Source organism: Cynocephalus volans, chromosome 11, assembly GCF_027409185.1.
Source record: "Cynocephalus volans isolate mCynVol1 chromosome 11, mCynVol1.pri, whole genome shotgun sequence".
Taxonomy (NCBI): Eukaryota; Metazoa; Chordata; class Mammalia; order Dermoptera; family Cynocephalidae; genus Cynocephalus; species Cynocephalus volans.
The window spans coordinates 59,057,272-59,069,809 of record NC_084470.1 but is presented as its reverse complement, the minus strand read 5'-3'; the positions used below and the strand labels follow the sequence as shown (position 1 = coordinate 59,069,809).

The following is a 12,538-nucleotide window of genomic DNA, read 5'->3' as shown; positions in this document are numbered from 1 at the left end:
AGGAGGGGCTGAGGAAAGTCTTTAATGGCAGAGCAAGACCTGGTGTGGAGAAGGCAGGGTCTGGATGTCAGGTTCTAGCAGCTCCACCTCTCACCTGAACCTCCCAGCACCTCCTCCCCAAAGCCCACTGGGCCTGTGTCTACTATGCCTAAAAATAGGCCAACTGAATATACTGGCCTGATTGTGCCCACACCCCTGCTCCCTGGGCTCAGGTTTCCTATGAAGTGTGTGGCCAGACCAGGGACAGGAATGGAAGGCCCCCAGGGACTCTCTCCTGGACCCTTAGGGCCTCCTCCCTGGATCCCCCAGGGATTTCAAAAACCTGGAGGTTTGGGCTGACCAGAAAGTTAAGTGGATCAAACATGCTCTTACCACCACATGGAACCCCAATCCTTACCCTCTTGCCAGCCCTCCTGTCTCCTCTCAAAAGGGGGCATCAGAAATATGATAATCTAGGGCCGGCCTGTGGATCACTCGAGAGAGTGTGGGGCTGATAACACCAAGGCCACGGGTTCGGATCCCTGTATAGGGATGGCCGGTTGGCTCACTTGGGAGAGTGTAGTGCTGACAACACCAAGTCAAGGGTTAAGATCCCCTTATCAGTCATCTTTTAAAAAAAAAAAGAAAAATGACAATCTAGAGTTCTAGGTTCTAAAAAGACAACAAAACAGAGCAAGATGATAGCGATTGATGGGGGTGGAATTTGTCTTCCGCTGTGAGAGAGGGAGGGGAAGAGTGTCCCAGATAGAGGGAACAGAATATGCAAAGGCCCAAGATAGGAAAAGAGAAGAAGCCAGTGGCTGAAAAGGAAGGAGGGATGGGGGTGAGGGGCAAAGACGGGAGAACTTTGGACAGGGAATAGCCCCACCTGGTTTCTGCTTTTACAGCCCCCCCCCCACTCCCCACACTTGCTCCCCATTGCTCCCCACCGGCCCAGTGTTGGAGCAGGGACTTGGTGAAGAGGGCTTGTGAGACCTAGATAGATACATCAGGGGCCGGCCCGTGGCTCACTCGGGAGAGTGCGGTGCTGATAACACCAAGGCCCCGGGTTCGGATCTCATATACGGATGGCCGGTTCGCTCACTGGTTGAGCGTGGTGCTGACAACACCAAGTCAAGGGTTAAGATCCCCTTACCGGTCATCTTTTAAAAAAAAAAAAAAAAAAAAAAAGATAGATACATCAAGGAGACCCGGCCCCCGCGGGGGCTTCCAAGAGTCGCATCAGCGGGATCCAACAATGAGACCGTCCTCTCGAGGACGCCGTCCTTACTGTTAGTAGGTCAGGACCCACTCTCCCAGGGCGGTGTGGGCGCACCGGCTACGAGAGGAGCGCGCCTTTACCGGGACGTAGGACTGGCCGCAACGCTCATACTTGAGCAGGGAAAGGAAGTGGAGGGCGAGGCAGGGGAAGGCGAGGCCAGTGCTCTGGGTGAGGGGACTGGACCGGGAACCATGACTCTCGAGCCCCGCCCGGCGGCGCCTCTTGGGGCCTTCAGGGGGCGCCGCGCTCCTGTGCGTGGGCAGACAAACTCCCGGGGCGGGGCTGCGGTAGGCGCGCGCGCGCACGCGCGGTGTATCAGGGGGCGGGGCGAGCGCGGCGCGGTGCTCACGGCCTGGAGTTCTGGCCCCGCAGCGCCCGCCGCGAACCTTGCACCGGCGCGGCCCGGCCTGGCCCCATGTATCGCGCTCTGTACGCTTTCCGCTCGGCGGAGCCCAACGCGCTGGCGTTCGCCGCGGGCGAGACCTTCCTGGTGCTGGAACGCAGCAGCGCGCACTGGTGGCTGGCGGCGCGAGCGCGCAGTGGCGAGACGGGATACGTGCCGCCCGCTTACCTGCGCCGCCTGCAGGTGAGTGTGCCACTTCCCAGCCCGGCCTCTTGCGGCCCTTGGAACTGGACCCTTTGACAGGCCCAGAGTTCCAACCCAGAAACCCTAAAAACCCTCCCGGACCTGAGGCCAGGACCTCTAACATACAGGGAGTTTGAGAACCTGACCCTGAGACCCCAGACCCACGGGGCTGAGACAGCAAGAGCCAGCATCCTCCACAAAAGACCAGGCCCTTGAAAGCCAACTCCAGACCTACCAAAAGCCTAACTCTGGGACTGAGACTCCTTGGGACCCTAGACCCCCCCAGTATCGGAACCTCCATCTGAATAGAATTTACGAACCAGACTCTGAGACACCAGCCCCACCGAATTCTGGCCAGATACCCAAATCCCTGAGAACCCAGACCCTTAATATGTTTCTTCCCTGGGTTCCTAGGATCCTACCCTCTTGCCTCTCCCGGAGACACCCAATTGGAGTCACCACCTCTACCACTGAGACCTAGGCCACCGTGGACACCACCTGTTTCCTCAACCATCCTCCAGATGCTTACCCCCCACCCGCACACAATTGGACCCTAGAGCCATAGACACCCTCATGCCCTAGGTGACCTCCAAGCCCTGGGACCTCAGTGTTTTTCATTATCCCGTACTCAGCTACCCCGTAAGCTCTTCCCAACACCCTCCCAACCCTCTTTGAACCGTGGACCCCATCCCGGGCTGACACTCACTCCCTGGCACTGCCCCATTGCCCCCCAAGCTTTGGGCCCTGACTTCTCAGACATCCTTCCTTTGAAAGTGGAGGAGCTCCATCCTCCTTATCCCCAGCCTGGCTGGAGTGGTGGCTCCTCCCATTGTGAGGAAGTGTGTCCTTCCCATGGCTTCCTCTGGTCTGACCATGGCCCCATTTCCTTCCACTGAAGACTGAAGCCCCAGTTCCTGTTTCCCTAAGAGTAGCCCTGCTGTAGAGGCTGGGGTGGGGTAGGTGGAGTGTCTACAGCTGATCTATTCTGACCATGAGGGAAAGGAGGGCCCAGACCTCCTGGCCTGTGCCAGACACTCCCGCCCCGTCCTAGTCTCTAGCCTTAGGAAACATCCTGTCCCAGCCTAGTTCGAGACAGAAATAACGGGATAAATTTGGAAATGTCATCTGGTCTTACCAGAGGGGATGGGCCCTGTGCCCTAGGGGCTTTCTTACAGACCCTTGGCCGGATCGCATTGAGGAGTGCCTGGGGTGAGAGTGGGGTCCCTGGATACCAGGGCTGCTGGGTCTTGAGAGGTATGTCATATACAGCCTCTTTGGAGCTAAGGTCTTATCAGAGGAAAGTCCTATCTCTTCTCTTACTGGGTATAGGTCAAAGGCCCATGAGGCCCCTGTCCTCACCACGACCAGTGGGGCAGGGTGTTTGGGGAGGGCAGAGAGGCTACTGTCCTCTCTCTGTTTCTTTTTGCGTTTCTCCCTCTATCTTGGTTTCCCTGATTTCCTCTGTGCACCTCTATCTGTGTCATTCTGAGTCTCCACTTCTGTGTGTTTTTCTCCTCTCTTCCGACTCTCTCCCCCTGTCTGTCTCTGGCTCTCAGTTTCCTCCTGCTTTGTCTCCGTCTGCCTGCCTCTCTGTTTCTGAGTCCTTCTCTCTCTCCATGCCTTTCTTGCTCTCTATGGGTATGCGTGTCTTTCTCTTTCTGTCCCCCCTCTGTCTCCCAGCTTCCTGCACTCTGGTATACCCCTTACCACCTGGAGGACTTTGCTGACCTCTGCATCCATTTGTCTGTCCCCATCAGGGAAGCTTCTCAAACTCACTCTGGAGTGAGTTCACCTCAGCTCTGAGCCTGACGGACCAAGTGTGCCAAGAACAGGGGAGGGGTGGGGTGGCTGATCCCACAGCTGCTACCCCACACCCCCACCCCATGCCAGGCAGGCGGAGTAGACTGGGCACCTGGGTTGCTGGGGATGGCAACACAGAGCCTGGAGTAGGGACCAGGGCTCACTCTCATGTCCATCCTTTGCCACAAACACAGAACTGTTTCCCAGGGTAGGTCTGGAAGATTACTGGGACAGTTTGGGGGGATGAAGGCTGGCAGCAGGGATGGGGAGGGAGGTCCTTTTGGCCCATTCTTGGCTCCCAGGGCCTGCAGTGGGCTCTACAAGGACAGGGCTGTTCTGATGTGTGACCTTGGTTTTCTGAAGGATCAGCCAGATCCAGTGATTTATTAAGGATTCCAGACACTGGAGGCTTCCTTCTTGGTATTTGAACCTGGGCTCTGAGCCAAACCCAGGGATAGACTAGGTGTACTTTCCTGGCCCCAAGCTGCAGGTCCCTGGGCTGTGTTTTTGCTTTCGATTCCTGGTTTTCATAGGCTTCTTAACCAAGAGCCTCACTGTAGAGTAAATTCGTGAGTGGGACCCCAATATGTAAAGTGATGGTATGGGGGCCACCCTGTGCCCCAGCTCCCTGAGTGACAGAGTTTGAGAAACTCATACCATATTCTGGTTCAACCTTCTGTGCTTGTGTTTGGCATTCCAGGCTTCAGCTGTAGCGGTCCACTGCCCTGGATTCCATCCTGGGCTCTGTCTGGGCTGAGTACCTCTACTTGGCCCCAGGTCTAACTGCCTACCCCTGCCCCACCCCCCAGGGCCTGGAGCAGGATGTCCTCCAGGCCATTGACCGGGCCATCGAGGCTGTGCACAACACAGCCATGCGGGAAGGTGGCAAGTACAGCCTGGAACAGCGTGGAGTCCTCCAGTGAGTATGGGGGGAGGTAGAGGTGGCACCCCCAGTGAGCATGGTGGGGTGGGGTCGAGGGCAGGACTGGGGGTAGTATGGGGTACTACAGGAGTGGGTGGAGCATGGGAGAGTTGTGGGGGTGTGAGTGGCTTGGGCTGTGGGAGCATGTGAAGACTTTGAGAGTTGTGAGGTACTCCCTCCAATAGTCTCCCTGTCTCTCCATCAGAAAGCTGATCCACCACCGGAAAGAGACCCTTTCTCGGAGAGGTCCCTCCGTCTCCAGTGCTGCAGCTATGACTCCGTCCACCAGTGACCACCATCTGGATGCTGCTGCTGCCAGACAGCCCAATGGGATGTGTCGAGCCGGGTTTGAGCGGCAGCATAGCCTGCCCAGTTCTGAGCATCTTGGGGCAAATGGAGGCTTCTACCAGGTACATGGTGAAGGCATCCTGGAGGAAGGAAGTAGTTGGGGCTTAAGGCTTCATCCAGAGGCGCAAGGGATCCACTCAAGTCAGTGATGCGGCCCAGAGCCATAGCCCTGCCCATGCCCAGAACTCAGGGCTCCGGCCAGGCTGCCATCCCAGATGGCAGCCTGTCCTTCCAGATCCCACTTCTGTCCTCCCAGATCCCACCACAGCCTCACCGAGTAGCACCCGCCACACCACCTCCACCTGTGAAGCGCCGAGACCGCGAGGGCCTGGTGACCTTGGGGAGTGGTGAGAAGGCGGGTTGGGGGGATCAGGGTGGGGGTGTCCTGTGCTTGGAATGGCTGCTCTGCCTGAGTCAGGGAGATGGAGGCCTTAGGCTTGGGAAGAAGACAGGGCCCCCACGTTGGGGCAGTTGGGGCTCTGGGCATGGTGGGGAAATGGTGTAGCAGAGGAACTGGGCCCTGTATTGAGTGACAGAGGCTCTGAGTTAGGAGGGGTGGGGATGCTGGGGCGCAACGTCCACTCTTTGCTTACAGGTGGCCACAACACCACGCCCTCTGGGTGTAGTTCTGTGTCCAGCAGCTCATCAGTCAGCAGCACCTCCCTGGACACACTCTATACTGGCTCCAGCCCATCTGAGCTGGGCCCCAGCTGCTCACCCATGCCCCCACCTGTGCCCCGTCGAGGCAGCCAGACCACCGTGTCCCAAGCCCAGCCCCCTCCCTCCAAAGCACCAGCCCCTGAACCACCTGCAGCTGATGTGGCAGTTGGTAAAACCTCAGCCCCTGATGACCTGGAGGACCTGGGTGCACTGAGCCTGGGGACCACAGAGGAGAAGGCAGTGGCTGAGACGGCTGTGCCGAGGACCATTGGGGCAGAACTGATGGAGCTGGTGCGGAGAAACACCGGCCTGAGCCACGAACTATGCCGTGTGGCCATCGGTGTCGTAGTGGGTCACATCCAGGCCTCTGTGCCGGCCAGCTCAGCTATCATGGAGCAAGTCCTCCTGTCACTGGTAGAGGGCAAGGTGAGGGTGGCAGCACGGCCAGGAGCCTCCCCACCCTTGGGCCACGCTGCTGCCCCTGCCCCATTCCCACCCTCACACATCTGTCCAGCCTGTATGCTACAGGTATTTGTTGAGCTCTAGCCCTGGGCTTTCATTGTGCTGGGTGTTGGGGACATTTGAGGCCATCCCTAAAAGAGAAAGGGAGGAAAAGCATTCTAGGCAGAGACTCAGCCTGGGCGAGGGCCATGAGGCAGGCCTGAGCTTGGCTGTGGGAGGGAGTGGGCCAAGGCCAGCGTGGCTGTAACACAGGGAGTGAGGAGGCATGTGGTGTGGGGGGAGGTGAGACCTGGAGCAGGTGACAGACGAGACCAGATGAGAGTGGCCAAGAGTTCACCCTGGCTGCAGGGAAGGAATGGACACACGGTGTGGGTGAGGGCAGTGCCTTGCTGGCCTTGGCAGTGGAGAGAAATAGGTGCTTGGAGAGCGGTGGTGGAGACCTAAGTGGTGACTTAGGCGAGAGGGAGTGAGGTGTGTGGGCATCGTGGGATAGGTGGGGTACTTTGCCAGGTTTGGGGCCTTGGTCAAGAGCAGGACTCAGGAGTAGCCTAGTCTACACAGTGAGGGCTGGATGGGCCAAAGATTCCTCCTTAGGGCTGCACGGTTCCATCTGCAGTTCTGGTTTGGTGTGGGTGGGGGCACTGAGCTGCTGGGCTTGCCTGTGCTGGGCACGGCAGCAGTGCCTGGTCTGCAGCATTCAAGGAAAATGTGGGAGGCGGGTAGATGACAGGCCTGGTGCCATGTTGTGTAGAGTCAGAGAGTGAGGTCTCAGAGTCAAATTTAGGCAGTGATTGAGTCCATGGCCCTCCTTATGAGGGGTGTTTATCCAGGTCTGGGATGAAAGGCAAGTTGGAAACTTTCCACAGACCTGTCTCATGCAGATCCTATCCAAGGAGGTCATCAAATGAGTTGAGCCCCCTACCCAGTGTGGGCCACATGGGACATGAACTCACAGAGTATAGGTCCATTGGTGGACTCCCCAGGCTGTAGGGGCTTCCTGGAGATGGTGCGGGACAGGGAGTGTTCTGAGCCATGTCTTGCCCTCTCCTCCAGGACCTGAGCACGGCCCTGCCCTCAGGGCAGGTCTGCCATGACCAGCAGAGGCTGGAGGTGATCTTTGCAGACCTGGCTCGGAGGAAGGACGACGCCCAGCAGCGTAGCTGGGCCCTGTATGAGGACGAGGGTGTCATCTGCTGCTACCTGGAGGAGCTGCTGCATATTCTGGTGCGGTATGGGGGCCCACACTGTTGCCCAGCATGTGGAGCAGTGACCCCTACCCTGTGCCATCCTTCTTCATTGCTTAGGAGTTGCCCCTACACATATATGCTCACTCCCATGTGGCTACACAGCTTGGCTCACTGGGTGACTCTCACACTTCCTCCTCCCTACAGACAGATGCAGACCCTGAAGTTTGCAAGAAAATGTGCAAGAGAAATGAGTTCGAGTCTGTCCTGGCCTTAGTGGCCTATTATCAAATGGTGTGTGCAAGACAGAGGGGAGAGGGCATGGAGGGGCCTGGGTAGGGGTTGGGGTTCCGGGCACTGAGCACGCAGGGTCCCTTGCCAGGAACACCGAGCCTCACTGCGGCTGCTGCTCCTCAAGTGCTTTGGCGCCATGTGCAGTCTGGACGCGGCCATTATCTCCACGCTTGTGTCATCTGTGCTGCCTGTGGAGCTAGCGCGGGACATGCAGACGGACACACAGGGTGAGGCTGGGGGGTGGGATGCGCTTCCTGCCATCTGGAGGGGGTTCTTACCATTTGCTGGGGTTTTCTGCATCTTCGGGGCTCTGAGTGCCTGCCTTCCCCCCTTAGACCACCAGAAACTCTGTTATTCCGCCCTCATCCTGGCCATGGTCTTCTCCATGGGGGAGGCAGTGCCCTACGCACACTATGGTAAGACTGCAGATTGCTGACCGGTTGGCCACAGGTCCTGGAGCTGGGACCACTGGCCTGAGGTCCTGGGGACTTGCTGACCACACGGCCTGGAAGGGATAAGGTGTCTCCAATGCTCACAGAAAACCAAGGTGGCTAGGGGGTGGGGGAATAGGACTGCAAACTTCTCTGTGCCCCTCTCCCAGAACACCTGGGCACACCTTTTGCCCAGTTCCTGCTGAGCATCGTTGAGGATGGGCTGCCCTTGGATACCACAGAGCAGCTGCCGGACCTCTGTGTGAACCTGCTTCTGGCTCTCAACCTGCACCTGCCAGGTGGGGGTGGTGCCCGGCGGGAGGTGGCTGACCAAATGGGGGCTCTCCATGCTCAGCACCTGTTGCTCTCATCTACACCCATGTCCTTCCTCAGCCCCTGACCAAAATGTCATCATGGCTGCCCTGAGTAAACATGCCAATATCAAGATCTTCTCTGAGAAGCTGCTGTTGCTCCTGAACAGAGGAGGTGAGGGCCCAGGAATCTGTATGGGTACCACTTCGATACCCTGTGACTCCATGACACCTGGCAAGGACTCTTGTAACCCTCTGGGGTGACTCTGGGACCCCCACAGGACCGCCCTGACTCCTGACCCCTGCCTCCTAGATGACCCTGTGCGCATCTTCAAACATGAGCCACAGCCGCCACACTCCGTCCTCAAGTTCCTGCAGGACGTGTTCGCCAGCCCTGCCACGGCTACCATCTTCTACCACACAGACATGATGGCACTCATTGACATCACTGTGCGACACGTTGCAGACCTGTCACCCGGAGACAAGGTGCCTGGAGGTGCTGCATCAGGGATGGGAGTTGTGGAGTAGTGTGGAAACTAAAACAAGATGAGATGTGACATTGAGTGGAGATGAGGGGACAGGGCTGTTCCTGGAGCCAGGTAAGTGTGGGAGGCCACTCAGAAACCATGACAGGTGTGCCAAGACCCAAAGGAGCCAGCCATGAGGTGATCTGGAGGTGGGTGTTGGAGAAAGGTAGAGTGGAGGGAGGGGTGGCAGGTGAGGAGAGAGGAAGCGGAGTTCACACAAAGCCTTGGAGGCTGCAGCAGGAGTTGTGATTGCTGCTCAGAGAATGCAGAAGTGGTGGATGAATATCCCATGTGGAGTGTAGACTGAGAGCAGAGCATAAGCCGGGAGGTGGTGAGGAAGCAGCCGCAGGTCGAGGTGACATGGATGGAGTGGGGAGAACAGGTCAGGCTTGGGGTGTGGTGGAAGTGCATCCGGCAGGGCTTGCTGCTGGATTTGTCTTGAGCAAGTAAGTAGATGGAGTGCTGATTATTGAGGTGGGGAAGGCTGGGGGAAGAACTTCATGAGAGAAAAATGGAGTTGTGTTTTGAATGTGTCAGGGTTGAGGAGCTACCTGCTAGACATTCAGGTGCCAAGGGCATCAGGGAGGCAGTGGGGAGCACGTTGGGACTAGAGAGACATTTTGGAGTTATCTGTGCAGAGATAGGATGGGAAGCCTGTGATGGTGTGATCGCCTAGGAAATGAGACGATGGACAGGGTCAGCAGGAAGCTCATGCTTCAACCCAGGGCACAGCTGGTAGAGAAGTGGGGAGAACCCAGGAGAACCAGGAGAGCAGGATCCCCAAAGCCACGTGCTTAGAGGAGGAAGGAGATTGGCCATCTCCACACTGTTAGGAGCCTGAGTGAGACTAGGGCTGAGAACTTGCCCCATGGAGGTCAGTGGTGGCTGACAAGCAATGTCAGTAGAGTGGAGGGAAGAGAGTCAAAATCGAAAGTCAGAGAATTTGAAGTTATTGGAGAGTGGGAATGAGGCGGATTTGGAAGCGGTAAATGAAGACAACTTTTGTGAATTTTCTGTGAAGGGGAGTAGAAAAATGGTGGTGGGGGGGGTGGGGAGTCGCTGGAGGGTGACAACATAGAGTCAGGTAGAGTGTTTTAAAGGTGGAAGATGCTGGTGCATGTCCTGAGCCAGAGGAAATGATCCAGTAAGCATAGAGAAATGGGCAGTGTGTTGTGAGTGTGGGCCACTGCAGGAAGTAAGTAGAAGAGGCAGCGGGGAGGGTCTAGGCCACGTGAACAGGAGCCAGGGCAGTTCATTCCAGTGGGGATAGGTGAGAAGTGGGTACTGAGAGGGGAAGACAAGGGGCTTCTGAAAAACTGTTTGTTTTCTCCAGGAAGCACAAGTCTGGCTGACCAGGCAGCTTAGGTTTGGAAGGCAGAGAGAAGGTGGGCAATGGTACTTTAAGGGAGAGCGAAAACGGCAGAGAGAAGCAGTGGGAGTCCCAGGCAGGGCCGCGTGTCCATTTTTGGTTTGTGGTGGTGAATGAAGTTCAGGCCTGCACATGGCTGTGTACCTGTCTCCTGCTTAGACACTGGCATTTCATGTGCAGGCATCCCGGTCTGACTCCCAGGGTTGAGAATTAGCAGGGTGAAGCTGCCTAAAGGAGGTTTTGGTATTGATTCTTCTAATCAAAGGTAAAGAGAGAAATGAGGGGTGTTGAGGGGGGCAGACAAAGATAAAGTTTTGGGGTCAGGTCAATGGATTGGGAGTCTCAGTGAAGACACAGAGGAGCTTGGGTGTCAAGTCATAAGGGCTGTTGGAATTACTTATGCCAGAAGTGCTGGGAAAATGGGTTGGGGGAGGGGGTGTTGAAGATGGATTCAGGGCATATGTAGAAGGTTAGATGGCCAGGTCTTAGAGGTGGGTTGGATAGGGGGTGTGTGGGAAAGAGGACTCAAAAGAGGACACCTGTGTTTCAGGCTTGTGCTTTTGTCAGCACCACGCTCAGCCAGTGAGCGAACCGGCCATCCCTGTATAGGATCCGAACCCGTGGCCTTGGTGTTATTAGCACCGCACTCTCCCGAGTGAGCCACGGGCCGGCCCAAGGCTTGTGCTTTTGGATCAATAGCAGTACTCCTTATTAACACCTGTGTTTCAGGCTTGTGCTTTTGGATCAATAGCAGTACTCCTTATTAAGATGAAGAACATGAGGGGCTGGCCCATGGCTCACTCCGGAGAGTGTGGTGCTGATAACACCAAGGCTACGGGTTCGGATCTCTATATAGGGATGGCCGGTTAGCTCTTGCGAGAGCATGGTGCTGACAACACCAAGTCAAGGGTTAAGATCCCCTTACCGGTCGTCTTTTAAAAAAAAAAAGATGAAGAACATGAGAAAACCTTCATCTTCAGGAGGATGGGGAAGGTCATGAGTTTGATGGTGGATATGTAGGTTTAGGGTCTTTGAGATATGCTGGAAATGACAAGTGGGCAGTTGTATTCTCGTCGAGCTCACAGGAGAGGTCTGAGTGAGAGGTATTAGGGTGGGTTACTATTTGAAGCTGTGGGTGTGGGTGAGATCTTCCAGGGCAAAGGAGGATAGGGTGAGAAGCAGAGGGCCTCTGTGACTGACTGACAGAGGCACTCGAGGGCCCAGCATTAAAGGAGGAGCAGGACTTCCCAAGGCAGGCCACATTCTGGGACTGCCTGTGGCTGGGATGATTCATTCATTCACTTATTTATTCAACAACTGTTGAAGGTTAGTTCTGTGCCAGGTACATTCTGGGTGTTGGGGAAGCAGCCCTGCTGTTAACTGGTATGAGCTGGTTCACAACCCTGGGGTCTGTGGGACAGTAGTGGCCTGTCCCTGTCTGGTGGTGGTCACAGTACCTCCCTGGAGTCCCTGAGCTAGCCTGCTCTTTCCACAGCTGCGCATGGAGTACCTCTCCCTGATGCATGCTGTGGTTCGCTCCACATCCTACCTGCAGCATTGCCACCGGCTGCCTGACCTGCAGGCCACACTGCGACGCATCCTGACTGAGGAGGAGGCCTCGCCCCAGTGCCAGATGGACCGTATGATTGTTCGAGAGATGTGCAAGGAATTCCCAGTGCTGGGGGAGGCCCCCAGCTAACACCTTCCTTTTTCCTTCCCTGCAGCCCTGGTTAGGGTGCAGGGGACTCAGGGCTTGGTCCTAAGAATGTTTTACACTGAGAGTGTGTTGTGGCGAAAGGGACTGAGCAGGGCCCCCATCTGAAGCAGAGCTAGTGCAAGGGGTCAAGTGTTGGGGACCACAGTCTGGGAGCTGTACTGGGGCAGGGGGAATGTGCAAGCTGAGTTCCCTCTATCCCCCAGTAGGCCGCCTCTTCAGCATGCTGCCCACCCTCCATCCCATGCCCACATGCACACTCAGAGTCCTGCTGCTGCTCCAGGCTGGGCCAGAGCCCCCATTCTGCACCCCACCTGATCTGTGTCCCGGGCCTCAGCGAGTCATGTCCTTGGGGTGAGGGGAGGCACCTCCCACTAGCTCTGTTCTTTGCCTTAGCTTCGTAATGAGTGCTGCTCATGTGCTCTGCCTACCCCCATAGGGATTGCTGCCCCTCACTCCCACCCCCAGAGGCCTTGGTCGAGCTGCTGCTTTGAAAGCAGGATCTTGGAGACAGGCCATTCATCCTGGAGCCTCACGGAATGGGATGGTGGCACTGAGAAAGCCAATGACAGAATCTATTTTCTTTGTAAAAATGCAGACTGAAAAGCCATGTGTATTTTCCTATGTGCTACAGCTCACCTTTGGAAATAAATCACAGGCATCTGGAAA

The 12,538-nt window shown here is 56.5% G+C and overlaps 1 protein-coding gene across 1 annotated transcript; it reads left to right on the top strand.

Annotated features, from left to right (window-relative positions):
- The first annotated feature begins 1,592 nt into the window (after positions 1-1,592).
- Positions 1,593-12,538, top strand: NCKIPSD (NCK interacting protein with SH3 domain). The gene is made up of 13 exons (XM_063114645.1): positions 1,593-1,847; positions 4,457-4,566; positions 4,775-4,979; positions 5,174-5,264; positions 5,513-6,003; positions 7,093-7,263; positions 7,431-7,517; positions 7,606-7,744; positions 7,853-7,933; positions 8,119-8,247; positions 8,342-8,434; positions 8,573-8,745; positions 11,651-12,538. Exons 1-13 carry the CDS (start codon positions 1,677-1,679, stop codon positions 11,852-11,854), a joined length of 2,145 nt encoding a protein of 714 aa, XP_062970715.1. The 5' UTR covers positions 1,593-1,676; the 3' UTR covers positions 11,855-12,538.

Excerpts from the sequence above, each read along its gene's own strand:
- NCKIPSD (XM_063114645.1), top strand. The coding sequence starts at position 1,677 with ATGTATCGCGCTCTGTACGCTTTCCGCTCGGCGGAGCCCAACGCGCTG. Across the intron at positions 5,265-5,512 it reads CCTGGTGACCTTGGGGAGTG|GTGGCCACAACACCACGCCC; the intron begins GTGAGAAGGCGG and ends CTTTGCTTACAG. Across the intron at positions 7,934-8,118 it reads AGTGCCCTACGCACACTATG|AACACCTGGGCACACCTTTT; the intron begins GTAAGACTGCAG and ends CCCCTCTCCCAG.